At 34.3% G+C, this 27136-nt stretch overlaps 2 protein-coding genes across 13 annotated transcripts in view; both read left to right on the top strand.

Moving 5' to 3' along the window:
* Nucleotides 1-27136, top strand: part of LOC105233267 (glutamate receptor ionotropic, kainate 2) — a 144586-nt gene that overhangs the window by 29483 nt on the left and 87967 nt on the right. For all 11 annotated transcript variants that reach the window (XM_049448670.1, XM_049448661.1, XM_049448662.1 and 8 more), the window contains one exon: nt 609-1035. In XM_049448670.1, the coding sequence (XP_049304627.1) occupies nt 609-1035 (427 nt within the window). The remainder of the gene's footprint in view (nt 1-608; nt 1036-27136) is intronic.
* On the top strand, nt 900-25752 carry LOC105233254 (ATP synthase subunit beta, mitochondrial). 2 transcript variants are annotated; one of them, XM_049448677.1, is made up of 7 exons: nt 900-1035; nt 23146-23319; nt 23386-23642; nt 23694-23963; nt 24025-24478; nt 24541-24827; nt 24881-25752. In XM_049448677.1, the coding sequence occupies exons 2-7, from the start codon at nt 23193-23195 to the stop codon at nt 25169-25171; spliced, it is 1686 nt and encodes a 561-aa protein (XP_049304634.1). In that variant the 5' UTR covers nt 900-1035; nt 23146-23192; the 3' UTR covers nt 25172-25752. The 2 variants fall into 2 exon arrangements, with proteins under 2 accessions (XP_049304634.1, XP_011213585.1); XM_011215283.4 differs by lacking the exon at nt 900-1035 and having other exon boundaries at nt 19896-23158; nt 23215-23319.

Genomic DNA, 27136 nt, shown 5'->3' with positions numbered 1-27136 from the left:
GACAAATAACTCAATTTTAAATGAATTTTATTTTCTTCACTTTCCAGAATGCAAATCAAGCACCCGATGAACGGAGTAAACATTTGTCCGAATAGTGTGACCAAACAGTCCCCAGATACCGAATATGTAGATTAAAATTCCAATTTCGAACTTTTTGTCGAAAATATCGTTCATTCTGTAGCATATATTATAGAAATTCGGAGAGAATCCTTTTCTAATAATAGTATGTATGTATGTGAAACGTGGGTTTAATCGGATCAATAATTTCTTTTTCGAAATTCCAGTTTACTTTATACCGCGTGTTTTCCAATAAGAGTGCATCTTTGTGCCTAAAATGGATAAAATCGGGTGAAAATTTGCCATGAACCTAATATACCTCTCAAATCTTACCCACCTTAAGAATATGAAATATTCGGTTACACCCGAACTACTGTTTAAAGAATAAATTTTATAAAACTTTCGGTCATAGCTCTTGATAAACCATACTAATTTGTCATATTGGCTATGCGAATATTTTTTTATTTATGTCTAAGTATATTTATTTACATACATATATGTATACATATCTACATATAAATAATACTTTTAATATAACTTCTTTCTATCAGTCGATAATACAGTCAGTGTACACACGAGAAAATTACACCCGTTTCCATACTACAACTGTTGTATCTGTTCAGCGTAGTGTGCAATTAAAGCAAATGCAGCAGTTACGATTCCCACACAATCGAACGCACATGTCATTAGATGCAACACCTGACATATTAATGTCAGATACCGAGGGTTTTAATTACCAAGATCCAGCGCAAGAATCTTTAGAGAGTGGAGAATATATTGAGAGATCAAAATTCTTCTATGAAAAGTCATTTTGTTCCCCAAAGTGTGAATTGACAAATGATCGCGGTTATGTATTATACTCGGCATTGGGATCATTCTACATCCCGATGTTTGTGATGCTCTTTTTTTATTGGCGCATATACAAAGCAGCAGTGAGAACTACACGAGCAATAAAACAGGGCTTCAAGACTACAAAGGGTAAGTACTTTTAAAATAAATCAATTTATTTACAACATTTGTAGATTTTCTTTGTAAATGCTTTGCATTGTTGTGGAATGTACATACATATGTATATATTAACATTTAAATTCATGCTGTTCTTGGTAAAATTCAATTTTAATAGAGCAGTCTTCGATTCGCCAAGTGTTGAATAATAGCGAATCAAACAAACCATAGCAGATGTTCAAATTTCCTTTTTCCGCGTCAAAATATATTTGCAGCCACCCCACAAATGCCACTTTTAAAAATTTATAAAAAGACATAATGAAGTATTAAATTAAGATGCATGACTATATTTATGCAGTAAATCGTAGTTATAAGGGACACCTGTTGACAAAATTTTTTTTAAAGAAGGCATATCCCCACTCATAAATAGTTTAATGTTTCTGAGAAAAAGTATTTTTAGCACTTCTTTATACGCTGCGAAAATGTGCATATAACCTAATTTAGGTGAAATCCTATATCTCAGGAATTACCCGACTAATTTCAACCAAATTTGGTATGTGAAGTTACCCAACCATTCTCATTACACACCTTTAAGTTTAATTTTAAGCCCACACATTTTCGAAATCAGACTATAACTTTTCAGGACCTCCAAACCAAATACGTGGACTCCAGTGCATTTGGCTGGTTTTTACCGAACGTATAGGAATTTGTTGTAAATATAGCATGCTCTTATGCCAAAAATGCGTAAAATCGGTGCAATGCCCCATACTTGTACTTGTAATAATTGTGTATCTCCTTTTCTGTGATTGTAAATAATGAATGCAATAATTCCTTTTTTTTATTAAAATATTTACGAAAATCCCATATTTCACTTTACCTTGCAAGAGTATACAATGATCAGTTACACCCCAACTCCTTACTTGTTTTAATTATTTCCGAACGTTCCTAACTGGATAATTTACCAAAATTGTTATCCAAAAAATCATTACTCTTTAAACACTATGAATTTTAGGTAATATTTACATACACACTTTTTATACTCTCGCAACAAAGTTGCTAAGGAGAGTTTAAGAGAGAGAATAAATAACGGTTGTTTGTAAGTCCTAAAACTAAAAGAGTCAGATATAGGGTTATATACAATATACCAAAGTGATCAGGGTGACGAGTAGAGTTGAAATCCGTCCATCTGTCCGTACAAGCTGTAACTTTAGTAAAAATTGAGATATCATGATGAAACTTGGTACACGTATTTTTTGGCGCTCCATAAGAAAGTTAAGTTCGAAGATGGGCAAAATCGGCTCACTGCCACGCCCACAAAATGGCGAAAACCGAAAACCTATAAAGTGTCATAACTAAGCCATAAATAAAGATATTAAAGTGAAATTTAGCATAAATGATCGCATTAGGGAGGGGCATATTTGGACATAATTTTTTGGAAAAGTGGGCGTGACCCCGCTCCCTACTAAGTTTTTTGTACATATCTCGGAAACTACTATAGCTATGTCAACCAAACTCTATAGAGTCGTTTCCTTCAGTCATTTCCATATACAGTTCAAAAATGGAAGAAATCGGGTAATAACCACGCTCACCTCCCATACAAAGGTTATGTTGAAAATCATTAAAAGTGCATTAACCGACTAACAAAAAACGTCAGAAACACTAAATTTTACGGAAGAAATGGCAGAAGGAAGCTGAACCCAGGTTTTTTTTTAAATTGAAAATGGGCGTGGCGTTGCCCACTTATGGACCAAAAACCATATCTCATGAACTACTAATCCGTAATAAGCCGTAAACAGGAACAGCTAGTAATGACTTAGCGGCAAGAAAAAACTATAAGGTGAATGTATGAGAACCTCTCAATCAAGGTTCTAAAGCTTTTTGCGGGTCACAATCGATGTGCGATATGGTCTTGTGTTGTCTTGATGGAACACAATTCCTCTTCTATTGGTCGAAGCTGGCAGCTTAAATACTATTTAACATTCTTACTTATTTAGTATCAGCAAAGCCGAAATACTATTAAAAATAATCATCTATTTTCAAACATACATACATATGCACATAAACAAACACATGCATTTACATGCAATGCACATCCAGTAAAATAAAAATGTATGGAGACACAAGTCATAAATTTACAGATAAGATAACAATAAACACACACACATGTATTGAATTGAACACTTGAAAACAACCCCATATCATGCAGCATAAACAATATGTTGCAATACCTACAAACATATACATATACATACATATATATTTAGTTATTTAATATAGTTTCCTAAAATAGTATGTACATACATACATACATATGTAAGTAATGAGAATACAAAATAAAAATTTGAATGAATAAATTCTCACTCAAGAAAACACTGAAATCTTCATTGAGTTTGTAACAACACCTGAAGGGGCGGTTGATGCGTAATGGAGAATATTTTGAAAAACAATAAAGCTATTTTTGATGATTAAAATTTGTTTTTGTTCTCAAATCCTAAAATATAAAAGGCAATTCACAAATAATAATTTTCGTTTCTAACTGACTTTCTGCCGAATATATCAGTGTTGGTTATTTTAATATAATTGCATGGAAATTTGTTCTCCCGCATGCATTAGTCACAAGTAAACATACATAATTAGAATTTATAGCCAGTTAATAGTAATGCGTATCCGAAGCAAAATGTATAATCAATCGAAGAGGCTAAATTTAATCATTATATATGTATATATCTATTTAAATTAGAACTGATTATATTAGGATATTGAGCAATACGTGATTTGGGCCACGTCTGGACCAAATTCATTCATATTCAGCACTAAACCACATAATTTTAAGCACTTATTTTTTTAATATATTTTTCATATATCCCACATTTTTACCAAGATAAATAGTTTAAAGTTAAGAGGGCATTATTTGATCTATAATAATAAGGTAGCATTGCCTCGATTTTCTCTATTTTTGTTATTACCACACATTCTTAGCAGATCATCTTAACATTGAGACATCTCAATGAAACTTGGTATGCGGGTTTCTTAGTATAAAAAACTTACGAGTTCTTAGATGGACGTAATCGGATCACTGCCACGCCTACAAATCACCTTTAACGTAAAACCTATAAAATGTCATAACAAAGCACTTAATTAAGTTATACAGAGTTTGTCTGGAAAGTTTTAAAAATTTATTGAATCAATCTTTATAATTTTTGGTTAGGCCTTGGTTAGGTAGCTGTTCACAAAAAAGGCGGTATGAGCCGTTGTCGTGGTGCAACTTCCAATCGGCTGCAATGTCTTGTCGGACCCGATTGACCAATCGTGTGAGTCTCTTGAGGACTTCCACGTAAGCCAGCTTGATCTTATCAAACGTCTCTGTCGCAGATTTACAGAGTTTCAGAGTTACAGAACTTAATCGCGTGCCTCTGCTCTAACGAACGCTGCATTTTCGACTTACACCACTCACAGAAACACGTATGTAGCTCGAAAATGTTTGTCCTAACTCTCCAGGCGCTCGGAGACAACTTACTAGGCGCTCGTTCGTTAGCTAGGAACGCTCTCTACCAAATTGCGTCGGTGCGCGCACGCTCCAAAGTACAGTTGCGACGGAAGAAAATCAGTCCTATTACTTTCCGGACAAACCCATCACAGTAGCAAGCGCACCTGTGCTAAGTTTAATCAGTAAATATTATTATAGCAATTAGAAAGGCAAATGTATAAAAACAAGTTGCACGGCTTCAATTCGGTTAGAATGAGAAGTGTGGAATATTCAATTGGTTTGGAAATGTTTGGAAACTACGCCGATTGCTTAAAGAATCAATTTTCTAACATAAGCGTGGATACATTTCCTCCAAACTGTTACATTGTTTTAAAATTGTTATATTAACATGGTTGAAGGAGAACAAGTTAATTTAAACACCATTATCGTTAATAAATATAAACGAGATTTGATAGAAGTGCAAGTGTTGGCTAGAAAGCTTTAAGACTTTACATTTTTCGGACCATGTTTAAGACAAAAGTATTGAGGGAAAGGGCAAGTCTTCATTAGTATATATGGTAACTCTGCATACAACGACGTTGTTCTTGTGGCACGGAACATAGTCACGTAAACTGTCTGTATGAAAGTAAAGACACATTTTTTAGAAAAATTAAAAATTTTCAGCGGAAAAACGGTTTATAGTTATCACAAGTTATAAGGTGAATAATTGATAAAACATTTCCTCATTGAGCCACGCCTGAGCAATACAATATTTATGTCTGCATCTAAGAACATAATGTTTTCTACGGCTCTGAATAGAAATACATACTTCTTTTGCTTTTTTGCGTATAGTGTGAGGAGGGCTTAGTTTTGAAAGTTAATGAATAGATTTGTATGCACTGACGTAGACTTAGAGCTTTGGATTCTATATACTATATCATATTACAAAGACTCACCAAATAATCCACGTGTTCCGTATATGTGTATGTATATAAAGTTATTTAAAAAATATATGGATCTAATAAACAAGGTTGGATTTATCTGTATATCTACTTAAATATATTGTAAATGCAGGGCTTTGTTAAATACAATTTAATTTCAAATTGAAATATACATACATATATCTACTATTGAAAATATGCGTATTATTAATCTAAATCAAATTAAAATAATTGTTCCTTCAATTTATGTCAAAAAAATTAATATCCTCAGACTCAGGCTCTTTATATAAAACTTGGTTCTAATTTTTCAACTTTGAAAACTGCAACATGTGAGATTGTTGAAGTGAGGTATCTTAATTGTTATAATGAATAAAATCCATTAAAAAGTTAAGAAAATCCAAATGTATCCTTTGTATATATGGTATTCTAAATGCATGTAAAATGTAGGCAAAAAATATGTTTAACTTATCAACATTTTGATTTTACCTAATTCTTACGACTCCAACAAAATATCACTCCTTGTAAAAATGTTTTATTACAACTTCGATAAATGTTAGCGATAAATGCATATAGAAATAGTTCATATATAATAAGTTTTATTTCTCAACATCTAAGTGGTCTCCATTTGTCCTATGAGCAAATTGAATACAAATTTAATTGAGAAATAAACATAATAAATCATATCCACCTATTTTAGCATGAGATTCCCAAAAGCTAAATGCAATTCTGGTTCCAAACTTCAACCATTTACTTTCAGGTAGTCCTCGCGATGCCAGCAGCAGTCAAGCTAATCAAAGTCAGATGATATTACGCATGCATCGCGGTAGGCCAGGCGGGACCCCACAGCGTGCTCCTCTCTCCATGCATTCTGTGTCTTCTACACTTAGTGTGAATAGTAACGGAGACGATGAAAGCTCTATAACACATACTCCAAGGCGCACCACTTCAATGCGTATACACCGGCAGCGCCATGAAAAAATATCTATTAAAGTGTCGTTCCCTTCATCTGAGAATGTTATAAATTTGCGTTCAGAGTTTGTTAACTCTGACCCCCCTTATTCTACTTCCCTTATAGGAAACACGGATAGTAAATTAACGTTTACGCACGGCCGAATGTCTTCTTTCAAGACCGGCGGCTGCAAAATGGCAGAGACTTCTTTCAAGAAGGACGCATACGTTGCCAATACAAGTGAAAGTTTGACCGGCAGTAGGCGGGACATATTGGCAGCTATTGATGGTGATATTAGCAGCGTGATCAATTCACCAGGGAAAAGGCGTGGAGGTAAGCGCAGTGCCAAATTTCAAGTAAAACGCTTTCACATGGAAACAAAAGCAGCAAAAACTCTCGCCATTATCGTAGGCGGATTTATTTTTTGCTGGTTACCTTTTTTTACTATATATTTAGTACGGGCGTTTTGTGAAGAGTGCATTGAACCTACAATTTTTTCAATACTTTTTTGGCTTGGCTACTGTAATTCAGCGGTCAATCCCCTCATATACGCCCTCTTCTCTAATGAGTTCCGCATCGCTTTTAAACGCATACTTTGCCGTTGTGTGTGCACTCGTAGCGGATTCCGAGCATCTGAGAATTTCCAAATGATTGCTGCACGCGCGCTAATGGCACCGGCTACATTCCATAAAACGATTTCAGGTTGCTCAGATGATGAGGATGGTGGAATAAATTTTGGCTAATCCAAAATTAATTGTAGACAATATATCGTACACGTATGTACATATATAATATTATATTCTAATTAGTTTCTTGCTAGATAATGGAAGTGAGAGACCGGAAGCATTTGAAAAAATTGATTTCCTCAATTATTTCTTTTTTACTTCAAACCCTGTTCAAGATATTTGAATATTGTCTCTGTATTGTATTTATAGAGACTAAAAAGCAGGGTTTTCATTAACTGTTGCATCAAAATTTCTAGAATTATTGTTATGTTATAGCTACCACTCTCACTTTGAAGGGAGCCATAGCAGAACAATGTAAAAGTATGTATGTATGTATATGCTCTGCTCTGCTCGGAGTTTTGTTATGTAAAAAACTATAGTAGCAATAGTAAAAATGAAGTGCTGTGCTCTGCTCTGGCTTAGCGGTATGGGGAATATTAGCTCTTATTGGTCATTACATCCGTTACCAATACACAATATTGCCTTGATTTCACACGTGAATTTACTCCTTTTGGACAACACTTATAATAGTAGATCTCAAAACAGTTCTATTGTATACAAATTTTAATCCATTATATACATATTATATATAGATATATATAAATGATACATAAAAAACATTCATCCGTATCTGTACGATAAGTAATATAAGAAGATTAAGAATGTAAAAGCTTAATTATTTATTTTTTCTTCAATTAGTTTCCTAATCTTATTTACATACATACTTAAATGTTATATAGCATATCATTAATACTTACGATTGGTATACGTATATTATGGTATATTTGTACTTTACAAATTATTGTACATACATATAAAAGCAAAGAACATAATATGCAGAAAATGTAAGTAAATAGATACAATATATACAGATAATATGCAATCACTACCTTGTTTTAAATCACAATATATTGCATAATACTTACGTATTAGGCTATGATATATACGAGTATTTAGTGACATTGATCCATTAATTTTTCACCATACTTCACCATATTGATGATTATACAAGTCTAAATTTGATCGTAAACGAGGATATAAATGTGCAAAGCATATGCAAAAATATGATAATATGTATATTCAGTGACATTAATTTTTATCTCGGTACGGCACGTTTTAAGATACTAAACTAAACCACAAATTTTCGTACAAGTATAAGGCTATATAAAAATAATTGTTAAGTACGCATAAATGCTTTTATATTGAAACATATATGCATATATATACATATGTGTGTAAAAATAAACTCTACATTTATAGAATAAGACGTATATATGTATATAGTATAATCACTATTGTATGTGAATACTACCAAGAAAAACTTCATGAGTTTTCTAAATGAAACTTAAACTTAAACCATAGTTAACGCAACCAACAAATGACAATAAAATATTAAAATAAAGGATACTCGTACAATATACATTCTAAATGTGTACATATGCATTATTTACTATTTCTGATTTTTAGTGTGTGTGAAACTCTCTAAATGGCTACATCAACGACAATTTTCGATTAAAGAAACTAGTAGTACTGCTTTGGTGGTCAACATTCCGCACTAAACCGAAAATAAATCAATGTTCTATTGGTTCATCTCACCAGTAGATATTTTACTTTCTGCATTCAACAATTAGACATTCATATATACATATGTCGATTTATATCGTAGAAACATTAAAAAGAACACGATTTGAAGAAGACACCAGAATACGAGGGCTGCTATATATATTTCTGGCCTAGGCAACACTAAGTGTTGCCAGGTGCAATCTGACATTTCCATTGGAAAGTTTGACATTTTTTAGCATAACATCACTCAGAACGTTTTGTCAACCGTAAATTGTTTTATTTACAGGGAATTAAAAAATTCATCTCGGCCAAAAAATGGAATTAACTCGTGAACATTTTCGTGCGATCATTTTTCACAACTTTCGACGTGGATTATCACGACAAGAGTGCATCGATGAACTAAAATCTTTGTATGGCTATGAAGCACCATCCTATATCACTGTGAAAAACTGGTACAACGAATTCAATTGTGGCCGACGCTCGCTCAAAGACGAATTCCGTGAAGGTCGTTGTGCCAGAAAACATCGATGCCGTACGTGAACTGATAATGCAAGACCGTCATGTAACATACCTTCAGATAGAGGCATGCCTATGCATTTCTCCCACCAGCATACATTCGATATTGCATGAACACCTGGCCGTAAAAAAGGTTTGTTCTCGTTGGATCCCGCACAATTTGACAATCGCTCAAAAAAAGGCTCGTGTGGATTGGCGTAAAGAAATGCTGAAAAAATACGATCGCGGTGCTTCAAAAGACGTTTATAAGATTGTCACAGGTGACGAATAATGGATCTATGCGTATGAGCCCGAAACAAAACAGCAATCGACCGTGTGGGTCTTCCAAGACGAGCCAAATCCAACGAAAGTTGTTCGTGGAAGAAGCACTTCGAAGCAAATGGTCGCCTGTTTCTTCGGCAAAGCTGGTCATGTGGCGACTGTTCCGCTTGAGCAACGTAGGATGTACACCACCATTTGTTTGCCTGAAGTCTTTGGAGAAATTCGAAAAACGAACAAGAGAAGACGAATCATGAGGAATCATGACAATGCGAGCTCTCATACATCGGCTCAGACCATCGCCTTTTTGACCGGCCAAAACGTCGAATTGATGGGTCATCCGCCGTACAGCCCTGACTTGGCACCCAATGACTTATTTTTATTTCCACACATCATGAAAATAATGCGTGGTCAACTATTTTCGTCGCCAGAAGATGCTGTTGAAGCATTCAAAAACCATGTTTTGGAGGTGTCTCAATCGGAGTGGAAAAAGTGCTTCGAAAATTGGTTTGAGCGCATGCAAAAGTGTATAAATCTTGATGGAGAATATTTTTAAAAACAATAAAACCATTTTCGCTAATAAATATTCCTATTTTCATTATTAGGCCAGAAATATATATAGCAGCCCTCGTACAATTGCTCCAGAATATTCTAATCCACGCAAGATGACTCTTGTGCCTAACTCTGATTAATGTGATTTACATTTATTAACAAATAGACTAGTTGATAAAAAAGTTTAATACAAAGTGTCATCCAAAATTATTAATTTTACTACCATTTTTAGACCAGTAGGCATGGTTATTTTATATTGAAATTTATGAAAATAAAGATCCATCACTTTTATATATAAATAAATTCTTGTTTTACATTCAAACAATGTTTTTATATAAATGAACATAGATCTATATTAATAAATTATTTTTATTATTTTGTTTAATCCTTTTTGAACTTCCAATAGGATCGAAAAGTATTGGTTCACGTTTCGAAGAAAAACGCTTAACATTACGAATTCATCGTGGACGCGGTACAAATCAGCACGACTCAACCTATAGTAGTGGCAGCACCCAAAGCACCACCACCACATTGGGCACTCCATCCCCAGAACGCCTTTCAAAATATACCACCCGACGGTCTCATAACCCCGACAAAATTAAGATATCCGTTTCATCTGCTTCCACTGAAACTATTAATGAATTTCGCGGTGGTGAGTCGACTGGCTCTGGTGAACACCGTATTTTCAACAGTGGCAGCACCCTTTATGCGGTGCACTACAATTCAGTAAGCGGTAGCGAGACGATCGAGTCGGAACTCTTTCCCCAGCAAAGTAAAATTTGTTATTTGCAAGTAGACAATGAGCGTCGCCAATCAAATACCAGCGATATAGCCCACCAACATGCAATGTCATTTATGCAGCAACATCAACCATATCGAAGCAAAAAAATTGGACGAAGAAATTTCAAAATACAAGTTAAACGTTTTCGAACTGAAACTAAGGCCACAAAAACTCTTGCTATCATTGTTGGTCTCTTCATTTTCTGCTGGCTCCCATTTTTTACAATTTATATTATCCGAGCCTTTTGTCAAGATTGCATAGATCGTATACTTTTCTCAATACTTTTTTGGCTTGGTTACTGTAACTCCGCGATCAACCCAATGATATATGCACTTTTTTCTAAAGATTTTCGTTCTGCTTTTAAGGTTATTATTTGCCATTGTTCTTTTTCTCAAGAAAGTATTTCATTAAAAAGTTCTCGCAGAGGCAGTGATATTTCGTCTGGACGTTTTCGTGACCGGACACCCAGCAGATCTCAGAGTGCACTACAATTCCATTCACTGGGTGGAGAAAGTGAAATGCATAGTTCAGAACTAAGTAGCGTTCATAGGTGACAATCTTATCGGTCCAACTCCTAATTTTCAGACCGATATTCAGGTTTTTTCAGGTTCCCTAAAGCAGTTTGTCTGTTTCTCAGAATTAGGCTTATATGCGGGATTAAATTTATATTACATCTATTTTTATCTGGATAATTGTGCGTACTCAGTTGTAGCTTTTACTTGGCGGACAGTGATGGTCTCAAACTTTCAGATGGTGGTTGTTCGGAACCGAAAAGGCAAATCGTGCGATTTTGTTCAAAAAGTCAGAGAAATTATTAAAAAAAAAAAAATCAAACTTTTTGAGTTTTTGTAAAAAATTGATATTTTGAGATTATTATCCTAATAACAAATCAAAAGACAGTAATGCATTGACTCTGGTTTATAAAAATACGCTGTGAGAAGTGACAAACGAATTGTTTGGCATTTGAAATAAAACTGATTTTTTTAAGAAGTAAAAAGCCACCAAACTTATTTTTAAACGAACGGCCGCTCCGTTATCAAAATGAAGTGGAAAGTTAAAACATTTTAATTATTTCAGTGCTCCGAGTGCACTTAAGAGTCGCAAATTTGTGTTTTTCAAAATGTAAATGAAATTCCATGAGTTAGATTACTAATACTATGTAAAATAAACTTCTGTTTAAAAATTTCGTATTTACCACCAATACAGTTCTTTTGAGTCGTTAGCAAAAGATGAATAAGAAAATGAGAAAAGACGATCTGAATATGCCATTGTAAAATTATATAAAATAAGTGTAATAAGTTAGAAGGTATTATATTTATAGAGGAACACATTTGATAGTAATATAGTAAAGTATAGTGTTGATAGTTTTATACAATATAAAAGATTTAATATATTGTTATTTAGGTTAGTTTGGTAGACTAATGAGCCACTCATATACCAGATTTTCTTCTTTGTGATACTAAATGGAGTTCCGTTATGAAGTCAATGAGGAGAAGCCTCATTAACAAAGGAGGTCCCAGATGCTTAAAGCTTAACTTTATAAATACAGGAAAAGTACACATAGATGCTTCATTGTGCAGGGTGGCCTGTGATTATTCCAATCATCGTCCTACATTCCCTTCTACCGAGTGCCAGTAAAAATTGTTTATATTGCCGATCTACCGGTCTACACATGAATTTTGTAGTTTTGCTTCCATTTTCCTTACCAGGCTTCTGTCCAAATCGGTATATAAACAATGCATGTGTTTTTCAATGTTGGTCACGTTTGGTTAGGTGACTGCCTGCCAGCCAGTAGAAGTGAAGTCGCTTGGTTTTTGCGATACTCTCCACTGCTGCCCTGGCTTGTTTGGCCGATATGCGAAATGAAGTTAAAGCCCTGATTGTTTGAAATACACTGCAGTAGTCCGGCAGCAATTATCCGTCTGAAGAACAACAAAGCGGTGGATGGATTACCGGCCGAGCTATTCAAACACGGCGGCGAAGAACTGATAAGGAACATGCATCAGCTTTTTTGTGTAGAATATGGTCGGACGACAGCTTGCCCGACGATTGGAATTTAAGTGTTATCTCCCCAAACCGCAAAAAGGGTGACCCCAAAATCTGCACCACCTACCGTGGGATAAGCTTCCTCAACATCGCATGTGAGGTTCGATTGAGCGTATTGTGTGAAAAAATAAATCCCACCGTCAACAAAGTGATTGGACTTATCAGTATGGCTTTAGGCCTCTAAAATCAACAACTCACCAGATATTCACCTTGCGCCAAATCTTGGAAAAGACCCGTGAAAATAGGATCGACACATACCACCTCTTCGTCGATTTTAAAGCTGCACGAAAAGGTGCTGCACTTAAGCCGCGATGCCTGAATTTGGTATCCTCGCAAAACTAATACGACTGTGTGGAGAAAATAATTCCAACTACAGAGCTTAATCAAGCAGGTGCAATATTTTGTATGTAAGAGTGTACAGCTGATGATGTACGCCGATGATTTTGACATCATTGATCTCAACATCCGAGCCATTAGTACTACTTTCTCCCGGGTGGATGAGAAAGCGAAGCAAATGGGTCTAGTAGTGAACGAAGGCAAGACGAAATATCTCCTGTCATCAAACAAACAGTCGTCGCACTCGCGATTTGGCTCCCACGTCACTGTTAACAGTCATAACTTCAAAGTCGTAGATAATTTCGTGTATCTTGTAACCAGTTTTAACAACAACAACAAAGTCAGCCTCGAAATCCAACGCAGATTAAGTCTTGCCAACAGTTGTTACTTAGGACTGAGTAGGTAATTGAGAAATAGAATCCTCCCTCGACGACCAAAGACTGAACTCAATAGTTCAACTTTTATGAAAATGAAACATGAATATGATAATTTGGAATAAACATGCTCACAAGAAGGAACTCAGTTACTATGATAGGAATCCATGATATTAATATGTTTTCACCTTTGAACTTGCCATTTAAAATGCTGGCTTCGATAACGCTTTTCATCAATTTTCGAATGACTAATCGCGCACCGTTGCAAATCCGTGCCGGGCTTAAATTACGAAGCAAGATAATTGGAGATCCAACCTTCAATATTAAATTATGCGGTGGCATGCCTGACAAATCCAGTGAGTTCAAAAATTCTGTGGGAAAATTGACAACTTCGCTGACATCGCAAACTGTATTAATAGATTTGTATGATACCAAGTTCCCTGGCAACAACTGTTGTATCTTCAAATTTAAATTGTCAACGTCTGCATTTTTTGCTGCTAAAATAGCTCTTTCTGCAAGCCACTCATGATTTATGTACTGTGTATGTACATCGGGAAATATTTGTTCAATGAGAATATCTTGCGAATCAGCGATTTTGCAGAAATAGTTCGGTAATTTTACGTATCTAGTTTCATCTTTAGCAACTTTTCCATTGCCGATATCTAAGAGTTGTTTTGAGAATGTTTCAGCGGATGAATCTTGAAGCATTTCAACGCGCATATTTACTTTCAGCTGTACTTTTTCAACATTACACCACAATGGAGATGATTTTAAACAAGCGTTGACCTCATCAGCGTATGTTAAACGTGGAATGGCGAGAAGTGTTTGTCTGAAATCACCTGAAAGCACCAACAGAGTGCCGCCAAATAGTTTGTCGTTGTTTTCAATATCTTTCAATGCCCTGTTCAACGCCTCAGTTGAATGTTTGTGTGCCATAGTACATTCATCCCAGATGATAATTTTACACTGTTTCAGCACGGTGGCCATGGACGATTGTTTTTTAATGTTATACACTGCGTCAGGGTTATATTGAATATTTAGTGGCAGCTTAAATACTGAATGAGCTTTCTGTCTCCATCCAATAAAGTTGCCGCAATGCTAGATGATGCAACGCCCAATGCGATGCCATTATTTGATGGTATTTCAGCAAGAATTAGTGAACCCACCTTATCCTGCTGAAACTGCGAGCAAAGTGCGGGCATAAATGGTTCTTTGTTCTTAATTCATTAGTGGGACATTGCGAGTAACAATCGCTGCCATTTCTACAGTGTTGTACTGCAGATGTTGGATTATGTATGTTGCCCATTCACTTTACGTATACTTGTATCTTGAAATGATAATGGGCCAGTAACATTAACCAACAACATTCGAAGGTAAAGGCACTCAGTGTGTCTTATTATAAAAAAATAAAAACAAAAACTTTCGCCCAAAAATTAAAAAAAAAATGTTAAGGGTTGGTTATCGCTTAGGTGTATGGAAAATAGATAGTAGCCGATTCTTGGTAAAAATTCGTAAAGCCGTTTCGGAGTAGTAGGTAATTAAAATTTTTACATGGAAATTTTATATATTAGAAAGATTGAATCATGGTTTTTTAAAATACTTTAAACACGAATTGTATTTTTCTTACACAAGACACTTTCGCTTTTTGGGATTTCAAATTAAAAAAATTAAATAAATAATAAATATTTATAACATATCAGCGAACATGTATACTTATGGATTGCTTAAAATTTTTATTTGTAATTGTTCAATTTAGTGCAATAGCTAAAATAAGTGTTTACGGGGAAATATACTACGTATCAAGTCGCTGCAATGTACTTAAAACATTGGAATTGAAACGTATTTGCATTGGCGCCTATCCTGGAGAAATATACGCTAAATACCACGATGAAGTAATGGAAATAGGAGCATTATACGCGATATTTCAACTAATCGGTAACAGTGACAACGGTTATTTAATTTCGCACTATTTTAGCCCGCTGATCATGTGCGTTAAAGCTAAGTTTATCACACCAGACCAATTAAACTGTACAACTAAAAATGAAACAACAGAACAAATTACAATTGCTGGAAATTTAATGGTTTGTATAAATCAAAATATGCAAATGGTAGATGACCTACTGAAATTATGTACTGGAAAACAAATGAATCCGTCAGAATTCGTTGCTTTACAATATAGCTTAGATAAAGAACCAATGGTTGTAAGTAACACAGATGCTGTTATGTGTAGAATGCCTGTTTATTTCATAGTATCAACAATATTGTATGTAATAGAAAAAACAAAAATTGTTTTTCTAATATTTGACTAACAAATAAACTTTTAAAAGGCAAGTGTTCATAAATATATACTCGATATATAAATTATAATGGTTGCTGACTTTATTTATAATTTATAAAAGATACTTTAAGAAATGACAAAATAACAAGGATCAAAAAGTAAAAATAAATATAAATCGAATTAACAAAATTTTGTGAATCTGTAGTAAAAACAGTTGCCGCAGCATATGAATCTGTAGTAAGGAACATGTATTTATTTTTTAAATGGATAAATTAATCGCATATCTTTTTTACATTTTCATTCAAATGTACTTATGTATGAATGCATTTGCTATGATGAAATAATATATCAAATTTGTTTATTATAAATAATCTTGTTGCCTGTGTATAGTTCAATTTTTTTTTTTTTTATTTCTACCAATGAAAAAGCGTTTTTTTTGAGTCGTAACTCAATACGAATCAATATATACATATATATAAATGAAACCCGTTTTCCGTTGTCACGGATCACGCGTGAATGGCTGGTTGTATTTGTTATTATTAGGAGAAGGTCCTTATGTAAAAAAAAATTACGAAAGTTGCCGGAAAACACCTAAAAACAGTTCTTTTCTTTTTCCCATACAAACGTTTTATTTTGTATATACATATGTAAGTAAAAATGAATGTTTGTTAGTAACACTAAGGCTCGAGAACGACGAAACCAATCTTCATGAAATTTTCAGAAGTTGTTCGCTGTGGATCTGGAAAGGTTCAGAAATAAAAACAAAACTTTTATAAGAAAAAGTCGAAAAATTGGAAATTTCCCAAAATTACTTTTTTCATACAATTCTTTTTTCTTTTGTTTTTCAATATTTGATTTGTAAATTATTTGAATCGTTCAATTTCGGTCGTTTGCTCTTTTATTCCGGCTATTTAAAAAAAATGTTTGAAAATTATTCAGTGACAACTTTAGGTGTGTTTCAAACGAAGTGATCAATTACAGATTGAAATTTGTTACGAAGCCATGAAGAGGTCCCGCTAATATCGGTCGGTGTTCTTTTTGCCATCAACGCCAAGGCACATGAACGAGTACTTCCAGGATGCGATGACATACGTGTGGAATTATGGATCGGGGTCAATCAGCAAGCGATCGTCACGTTGTCACAGCACGACTTTTCAAACAACAGTTACGATGTTCTTCTTTAGATGGTGGATAGTGGTTCCACCAGATCAAATTGATGAAATCATTTCTGCGGAAATTCCTGATGCAGAGAGAGATCCTTTATTACGATTAGAGAGTACTTAAACACTTCTCAGAATTAGTTGTTTACTTTGCAACTCAACGGTGGATTTCCCTGAGCCCAAATTCAACAGTATTTTCCCCAAAAAAGCAATGCTTTTTTGACACACAAATGCTTTATGATCCATTTTTTTTAACTAACACAAGTTGCTTCACAAAAATGCTATATCTCATTAACTAATAGTTATAATCCAATGTGTAATCCTTTGTACTCCGGCCACGAGCACGCTCAGGATCATAACCTGTACAGAAAAACACCGTACTGTGAGAGTTCACGTTTGTCGCCGATCTTTTTTATTAAAATTTCTTTCCTCGATAACTTTCTTAATTCTAATCTCTTAACAATATATATATATTGTATATGTGTAAATAAGTATTATATTTTTATTGAATACTTCAGATACCAACGCATTGATATTTTACAACTGTTTATCACTGTGTGACTTAATGCATTTATACACATACGTAAACACCATAGATATTCTGTTATCAGTTGCTGCTCGTGTGCATTAGTATTTGGAGTATGTATATTTGTTTTAGTTTTATGTACATACATATATACTAATTTATGAGATTTATTTAATAGGCAATGATTTTCACATTTTTATGAGCAAGTTTCATATTACAATTTTGTTGCTTGCCATTGCACTTGACATTTAGTGGACTGTATTTTCTTTTTATTTCATTTATTGTTTACATGTGTATATTTATGTATTAATGTACTTGTGTCACAAATATAATTTGCTATATATAATTCTATCTTAAGAAATAAATTGTCATGTTCATGTATTTATGAACATAACCTTTAGTCAGTAGAACTCTTTTTTTGTGCTTCGTTATTTTGATTTAGCTGCATATTTAAATTTTATCGGTATTTTCATGTATCGGCATTTTGAACTTCTTGAACTTCGGTATTTTAAGTGTATCACAACGAATAACACAAAATCATCAAAATGTAAACAGAAAATTCAATGAGAAAAACTAAAAGCATCTGATTTTGACATTACGGGCACAAACACTTTTTCGCAAGAGGAAGCACGCTCCACACATCCTTCTACAACTCATGATTTCAGCCAAAACCATTGTTTTTGGATAATATTTAGTTTTATTTAGAATTTTCTTATGCATGCACGGTAGTAGATCATGAAGTATTAGCGTGCAACGTTCCTTGGTTTCAAACTTCAATACTTTGTTTTAAGGGATTATAGGTAGTCAGTGTTGGAGGTTAAATCGAGGATCACCAAAAATATACCACAATGAAGAAAAATGATTATATACGTCTTTACAGTTGGGCTTTTATTTCACGAGTGACTTATGCTTACATAGAATACAAAATGGAAGGATGACACTTATACAGAGTTGCATTATTTGGTAGTACGATCTATTCGAGTTGTAATATATAGTAACCGAGAACATTTTCATCAGTTAGAATTTTCAAAACATTAATTTTTTTGCAAATTCGTTAAGTGTAGTATCTTAAAAATATTCCCTGAAAATTTCACGTTGATCCGATAATTAGTTTTTGAGTTATTCGAGAGCTCGAGCACTTCTAAGCAAAAAGGCAAATTTTAAACGCGTTTTTCTCAAATCTATGTTTTTTGAACCGGTGACAACTGTAACTCGAAAACCGTTCAGTAGATTTTAATGATATTTATACAGCTTTTAGAATACATAATAAACTCGGAAATTTCGATTTTTTAAGACCAATTAACTGTTGATTTTTTCGCAAAAATTTAGAAAAAAAAATTGCTGAGGCCGCCATTTTGTTAATTTTGAAAAAATAAAATAAAATCATTCGATCTGGCCCGAGATTATCTATTTGTAAAACTAATTTTTTTTGTCCGTTTGTTTTTAGATGAATCTCCAAGGACTTATGCTTGTCACCGCAAGTACCTTTTTTTGGAACCGGGTCAACACAAACAGCTATAACTTTGGAAATAATTTTTTTTTTTGAAATTTTCGTGACTTCAAGTCAACACATCCTATAATAATGCCATATTACTACTTTTGTAAAATAACATGATTTAATAGCAAAAAAAAATACTGACAACTCTCATTTTTTCGTGCCTCTGACTACCCCTAACCCCTTAAATGCAGCATCTGCATCAAACTGGGCGAAAAACTTTAAAGATCTGTCTAAAAAAAAATCTAAGTAAAATCTAACAAAACTGACTTTTTCTTTAACTGTGAAAAATATGATAATATCATACAATACATACATAATTTCCGTGATGTTTGTGCTCAAAATTATTTTCATTTCATTTATCTTGATCTGGAAATTAACTACCATTACACAATGTCTTCGGCTGAGTTCTCGTTGCAGTATTGTTCAAAACCAAGAGCTTAAGCGGATATGTATCAGCAATTATCCAGGAGACGCGATAATTAAATATAGGGATGAAATGGTTAATTCCAAGGAAATATATTCAGTCTTTCAATTTCCAGAGGACCATAGAAACTATTTCTTTGTGACGATCGGTGAAAGTATAATTAATAATTGCGCTCGGTTAAAGGTAACCAACTACAATACGTTCATGTGCATGACTGTCGAAAACACTTGGGATGACATTGGGATTATTGATGGATTCATTGTCTGTTTGGAGTCAGATTTATATTTAACAGATGATCTAATTCGTTATTGTGCACCTTATCCTATCGGTCCAGCAGCATTTGTTGCCTATCATTATTCAGCCACTGGTAGAAAACGTTTAGTAAGTGGTGGTGATAAAAACCAAATTTCTTCCGAATCTCTAATGAAATTATTAGTTATAAAATGGGTATTGAGCTTTCGCATTTATGTTCATTGAGAGTGCATTTTTCTTAAAGATTTTTGTATCAATAAATATCTCTAATATTATTTAATCCTAATTATTAATATAAGCAATGTTCAATTTCAAACTGAAAAGTGTGCATACGATAATTGACCTATTGGCTTACCCTATAAAACTTGCAAAAAACAGTCTATAAGAATGTAAGTATACATGATTTTCCACATAAGCCGTACATAATTGGACGCAAAAAGTTATAATTTCAATTTGTGTGGGCTGGGAAAGGTATATGTAGACCGTTTTTATAAATTATGACTCACCGACTTATAAGTCAAAATATTCTCATCACATACTATGTATAATAATGGCGGGTATGTGATGTAAAAGCAATGCGTGCACACAGCTATTGCAGTCTTTCCTCATTTTGAGCTATACGTTTTTATATCACATACCATAGGCGGTGCGCTTTGCTTTCATCCACTTTTATAGCCTGAACAGGGTATATTAAGTTTGCCACCCAGAAGGAAATGTCGGAGACCATATGAAATACATGTACATTAGGGTGGTTTTTTTTAGCTATTAATTTTTTTCAATCCCGTCACGAAATTTCCTTGAAAATACCCTAAAAAAATTCCCTGAAAATTTTAGCCCTTAATATTAACATTAAGAACTGGACCAAGGCATGTAAAAATTTTCCATTGAAAATACAATTCCTACAGGTCAGAGGTATTTTATGGCATACAAAAAATGCGAAATTCGTGGAAAAATCGGGTTTAGAGCCCCGTGCTACCTCGCCGGTGTGAAAAATGTGTCTAAAGGCAAAGCGATGCCATAAAATACCTCTAACCTGTAGGAATTTAAAGATTAAAAATCACGATTGTAGTGTATTTTCAATGGGAAATTTTTACATGCCTTGGTCCAGTTCTTAATGTTAGTAAAATTTTCTAAAATTTTCAGGGAATTTTTTTTAGGGTATTTCCAAGGAAATTTTGTGACGAGATTAAAAAAATTAATAGTTAAAAAAAAACACCCTAATGTACATACATATATAGAAATGATCAGAGTGACGAGCTATCTGTATATACATATAATACATACTTTGATCACCAACGGTTGTATGTATGTATGTATGAGACGGTATTAGACAGCTGGTGAAATCATATCACCGGACCTGATCGACCAAATTCAACCAAATTCAATTCCATTTGATTATTTCCAGTATACAAATCAAGATGCAATTAATATAACAAGATAAAACTTTGCACGTATAGAATGAAAGTATTTGAAGTAAGTCGCTTTATGACCAAAAATTGTCCAAATTGAACCAAAACTATTCAAGCACCTGAGTACCGAATATATATATAGTTGACTTATGACAGAAAATATCCGTCAATGTGTGAGATATATAATTGAAATTCAGAGAAACTCATTCTAGACAATGGTATTTCTGTGCGTCATGAATTGAATCATATAAATACTTCCCTTAGCTCCCATATACCCAATGTGAGCTATCTCAATGAAAATGAGAAAGCGTATTTTAATGATAACATCTGGGAGATTTTACTCCATATGATAGTTGATAATATGCGAGATATCTTAATGAAACCCAGGGAACAATTTTTTAGTATACAGCATATTAATAGTATGTGGTACAACGATTTCCGAACTTCCAGGTGTCTTTATACCGCAAATATCAGCCAACCTGTGAGCTATCGCAATGAAAATGAGAGAGCGTGTTTTAATGATAACAGTCTATATTTGTACCATATAACAAACCTATAACATCTGGAAGATTTTACTCTATCATATGTTGATAATATGTGAAATACCTTAATGAAACCCAGGGAACAATTTTTTAGTATGTGGCATGTTAATAGTATGTGGTATCGGTAAAAATAGATAACGTCGGCTCGATATTCCGTTTTTCTAACGCTTATGCCGAATGTGTCGGTCAGTGTATGAGTTATATATAGTATATTTATGTATGTATGTATATATAAAATTGCTTAGATTCCGATCCTCTGGTTGACATTTTACACCTTATTTCCCCAGCTTTGATTCCCGCAATTTGGAAGAATAAGGAATATTCGGTTGCACTATTAGCTTTAGTATTAACAAGTAACATACATATGTATGGTATGTATTAAAATTAAACCTTTAAAGCTGATGGCCTTAGTCGCTAATGCTGTAATATTTTAGAATGTTGAGGTATAATTGTATTATCCTTTTCAATAAAATAATAATAATAATTATAACAAAATTAAACATATCAGGGGCGGGGCTCTATACCAAATTTTGGTTTTTTTTTAACTTTTTTACTTAGTTTATACTTTTTCAAAGAACTCCATACTATAAATCATTCGATATCGATTGGGAAGATCGAGCAGCTTCAGTTCTTGTACAAGCTGTATTTTGTTGTGTTGTCTTTTAATTTAAGATCTCGACGTAAAATGCGCCAAGTCGTTCCATACATCAGTCCGAGTTGCTGCGAGCGGCGCCGAATCGACTTTCCACGGCCTTTGTGTACTCTCTCAGCTACGGCTGCTGTATATTTTCTTCACTGCGTGCTGGACGTGATCTATTCGGTATTGCGAATAGTACGTTCAGTAGGCTCGATTATCTTGCCCATAAGTGAACGTGAATTTTCGTAGTAAAGTTGAACGATTTGTAACGTTGTTCAAGCGTAAGTCTTTCCACAATGAAATGCCAAGCAAAAAAGTACCTCTACTTGGATTATCCATTAAAAAAGGCAGCTCCTTTTCGTGCTGTCGAAAGCAGCTTTGAAATCGACGAAGAAATGGTGTGTGTCGATTCTCCTTTCACGGGTCTTTTCCAAGATTTGGCGCATGGTGAATATCTGATCGGTTGTTGATTTGCCAGATCTAAAGCCACACTGATAAGGTCCAATCAGTTTGTTGACGGTGGGCTTTAATCTTTCACACAATACGCTCGATAGAACCTTATATGCCATATTGAGGAGGCTTATCCCACGGTAGTTGGCGTAATATTACTATGAATATACTTGTATGTATGTAGCTACATGTACTATATAAAGATGGCTATGCAATTATAATTATTTTCCGCGAGAAAAAACTCGAGAATTATAACTTTAATCACACATTTTATAATTTTAAAGTACATTTTTTACTTTGCTATGAGTAACTGTGTATTTTTAACGTAGCAATGTTTGACAAAACGGTTATACACATACATATGTATGTATACGTATTGTACGAATGTGCATATTGAGAATTCATCTATTTATTAAAAAAAAGGTACTTGAATATGGATCGTATTTTGCCGTACTTTCAGCACTTATCGCATAGTAAGTTGTGATAGTGTGATCTCTTGTCTCTAAGATGTTTAATAAAAAGATAACAGCTTTCAAGTTTTTAGATTTACGAATAACACAAGCAAGAAACTTTCGTTACCCCTTAAGGCTTGCTTCCACCAACGGTGTCGTAAAAAGGAAATTGTGTACAACCAGTAAGTAAAATTCGTATATTATATAACTATATGTATAGTATATATACACAATTTTCTCTTTGTAAGAGCCACCAGGCAAAGAAACGGCATGCGATGATGCAGAAGAAGTAAATAATCGAGCTATTCAGGATGAATCGGAAAATCTCAATAAAAAAACCAGTGATACACATAATAAAAATAAAATGCATTCCAAGGAAGCGGCTATTGGAAAAATTTTTGCTATAATAGGTCCCGTAGTAGATGTGATTTTTGAAGAAAATATACCAGATGTTATGAATGCAATGGTTGTACCAGAATATCCAAATGGGAAATTAGTTCTAGAAGTATTAAAAGTGTTCCTTAGTACAATAAAAGTACTTTACGTTCTTTCTTAGGTTTTTCATCATCTTGGTAATGGTATTGTACGTTCCGTAGCAATGGATAGCACAGAGGGTCTACGTAGGGGACAAAAAGTTATAGATACCGGATATCCAATCAGAGTGCCAGTAGGAAAGTCCTGTTTAGGTCGGATTTTGAATGTTGTTGGAGATCCCATTGATGAACGTGGTCCCATCAAATCGGATTATCATTCCTTCATACATGCAGAACCGCCGGAAATGATTGAATTGAATGTGAACCCCACATTACTTGAAACTGGAATAAAGGTACTTAATTATGTTAAGCAAATTATTCCCTTATCAATTTTCTAATATGTCTAATATATAGGTAATTGATCTCTTGGCACCATATGTAAAAGGAGGGAAAATTGGCCTCTTTGGGGGCGCCGGCGTTGGTAAAACGGTTCTTATAATGGAACTAATCAACAATGTTGCTAAAAAACATGGAGGTTATTCCGTCTTTGTCGGAGCTGGTGAACGAACTCGAGAAGGAAATGATCTATACATGGAAATGATTGAATCTAAAGTCATTTCAATAGAAGATGATAGTTCCAAAGTAGCTTTGGTATATGGTCAAATGAATGAGCCGCCTGGCGCACGATCACGCGTTGTATTAACTGGTCTAACAATAGCCGAGTACTTCCGTGATATTGATGGCCAGGATGTTCTATTATTTATTGACAATATATTTCGTTTTACTCAAGCGGGGGCTGAGGTTTCAGCATTGTTGGGACGCATACCGTCTGCAGTTGGCTACCAGCCCACTCTAGGTACAGACATGGGTGGGTAAGAAGTAAATACAACTTATGTTTTACCGATATAAATGATTTTTCTATTCGATTAGGTTCAATGCAAGAGCGTATTACGAGCACTACGAATGGTTCCATAACTTCAGTACAAGCAGTTTATGTGCCAGCTGACGATCTTACTGACCCAGCACCTGCCGCCACCTTTGCGCATTTAGATGCCACCACCGTATTGTCACGTGCTACTGCCGAATTGGGCATATATCCAGCGGTGGATCCTTTAGATTCGACATCGCGCATAATGGACCCAGCCATTGTAGGCGAAGAACACTATAATGTAGCTAGAGGAGTACAAAAGACTCTTCAATCCTATAAATCACTTCAGGTAGTTTAAAATTCTCGCACTCAAAATTGAAATAAAATCTGTTCGCGTTATAGGACATCATTGCCATCCTTGGTATGGACGAACTTTCAGAAGATGACAAATTAATAGTAGCACGAGCTCGAAAAATTCAGCGGTTTCTTTCGCAACCTTTTCAAGTAGCAGAAGTATTTACTGGTCATCCTGGAATAATGGTTCCAATTGAAAAGACAGTAGAAGGTTTTAAAAGTATTCTAAATGGTGAAATGGATGACTTACCTGAGATTGCATTCTATATGGTTGGCGATATAAATGATTCTATCGCTAAAGCCAAAAATTTAGCAATGTCTATGTCGATAGAGAAATAAATTCTCGATATATTAAAATTACATCCAGGAATGCGACATAATTTTAAAAAGATAGCATTGAAATATATGTATGTATGTGTAATAACTCAAAAATATATAGTATGTATACATACTATATGTATGTAATTGCATGATTCAATTATAGAAAGCTGTGTCCATAGTCCAAAAAAAAAAAATTGTCAAAAGTAGTTGGATCCATAATGTCAAAATCAGCCGTTTAATGTTTTTATGCTTCAAAAATTTTAACCAATGAAAAAGCATGTTTCGAATGATAACACGAATGGATTGTAAATAAAGTAAAATAATCAAAATGTACACAGAAAATGCATGAGAAAAATAAAAAACAACTGATTTTGACATTATGAATACAAATACTTTTTCATACGAGGAAGGACGCTCCGTGCCGACACAACCTTTTATAATTGAATCATGATCGTTAGCGTTTCTGTTTGAAAGATTTGAAAGAAATAGTCACATGAAAAAATCCGTCACCAAAAAACCTTTTTTTTCTACAAAGTTTCTATCTTGAAAAATCATTGAAAACTGAATTGAATTAAAACTTATGGTGTTAATGAAGTTGAGATACCTGCTTGTTTTCAAAACAAACATATATATCTTATTATATCTAAATATATGCATAGTTATTCGTCTACCTCAAGAACGCTGAGAAAAATTCATGAAAAAAATTTAAGGAAAATTAATTTTAGCATACATATATGATGTATGCACACCTTCCAACGTTGGAGGCTCTCTTCTCGGCCAAATAAGGAATGATAAAAGTTTTGTTTGGTGTTTTCGAAACCACCATCAACGTTGTTAATGCGATGACGTACAAATCACCAAAGCAAATAATTAGATACTGTGGTAAATTCAGTTGTACGTATGAGGCTAACAAGATCATTCATATAATCTAAAGCATAAATCACCACCTGCTCAGTGTCGCGAAAATTGCGATATTGCAAGATGCTAAGGTAGCGGAGCCAATTAATTTCTGGAACTGCTTCATGCAAATGTTTAAGGGTCATACGGTTGTAAAGCTTAGTTACATTCAGGCATAGTGCTTGAAAACTCAATCTGGCATCTTTACATTGGATTGGCCGTCGCAGTCGCCCGATGCAAACCCTATTGAAAATGTGTGGGCATATGCATATTAAACAGAAGCTTCGTGAAAGACGCACATACACTTTGAAGCAGTTGTCTTACGAAATTCGGAAATGGAGATCCTTGCCACCAGAACACGTCGTCAAATTAGTAGAAAGCATGCTTCGGAGATGGCAGGCAATTATCGACGCCGGTGGTGACCGGACACATTATTGACCAAATTGCATCATTGTTTGTAATGTGTACAATGTATATATAGTAAATATGAAAGTTTCATAAAATAATTTTGTTTTATAGATTATCCCGCCCACGCTCTTACTTGACAGACTGTATATATAAATGATGAGGATGACGAGAAAAGTTCAAATCCGGTTGACTGTCTGTCTATCCGTCCGTGCAAGCTGTAATTTGAGTAAAAATTGAGAAATCTTGATGAAACTTGGTATACAGGTTCCTTAGTAGTTCGTAGATGTGCGTAATCGGACCCCAGATGAAAACCCCGTTCACTCCCCATATGACGGTACTGTTAAAAACTACTAAAAGTGCGATAAATCAATAACTAAATACGCCAAAGGCATTAAATTTTATCACCGAGATGATATGAAAAAGCTTTATGAGAGCCGTTGTGAAAATTTTAGGTGAGATCCTATATATCGAGACCCGACTGACCAATTTCCACAAAATTTAGTATATTGTATTTTTTCATATTTTAATGTCACGTTGTTAAAACGAGCGTAATCGGATAACCACGCCTACTTCCTATATAGCACAACTTTAAATTCCACTTCATTCGTTCAGTTTCCAGCATACAAATCAGGAAGCAATTAATATAACGGGATAAAACTGTGCACTACTAGGTACCGA

The sequence above is a fragment of the Bactrocera dorsalis genome, chromosome 2 (genome assembly GCF_023373825.1).
Source record: "Bactrocera dorsalis isolate Fly_Bdor chromosome 2, ASM2337382v1, whole genome shotgun sequence".
NCBI lineage: Eukaryota > Metazoa > Arthropoda > Insecta > Diptera > Tephritidae > Bactrocera > Bactrocera dorsalis.
The sequence above is the reverse complement of the archived record's forward strand: the minus strand, read 5'-3'. Positions and strand labels throughout refer to the sequence as shown.

What these genes read in the sequence shown, in the direction of transcription:
- LOC105233254 (XM_011215283.4), top strand. Translation starts at nt 23,119, where the DNA reads ATGGATCGTATTTTGCCGTACTTTCAGCACTTATCGCATA. An exon ending in CTTTCAGCACTTATCGCATA is followed by an intron (nt 23,159 to 23,214) that starts GTAAGTTGTGAT and finishes AAAAGATAACAG; the next exon opens with CTTTCAAGTTTTTAGATTTA. An exon ending in ATGGGAAATTAGTTCTAGAA is followed by an intron (nt 23,643 to 23,693) that starts GTATTAAAAGTG and finishes GTTCTTTCTTAG; the next exon opens with GTTTTTCATCATCTTGGTAA.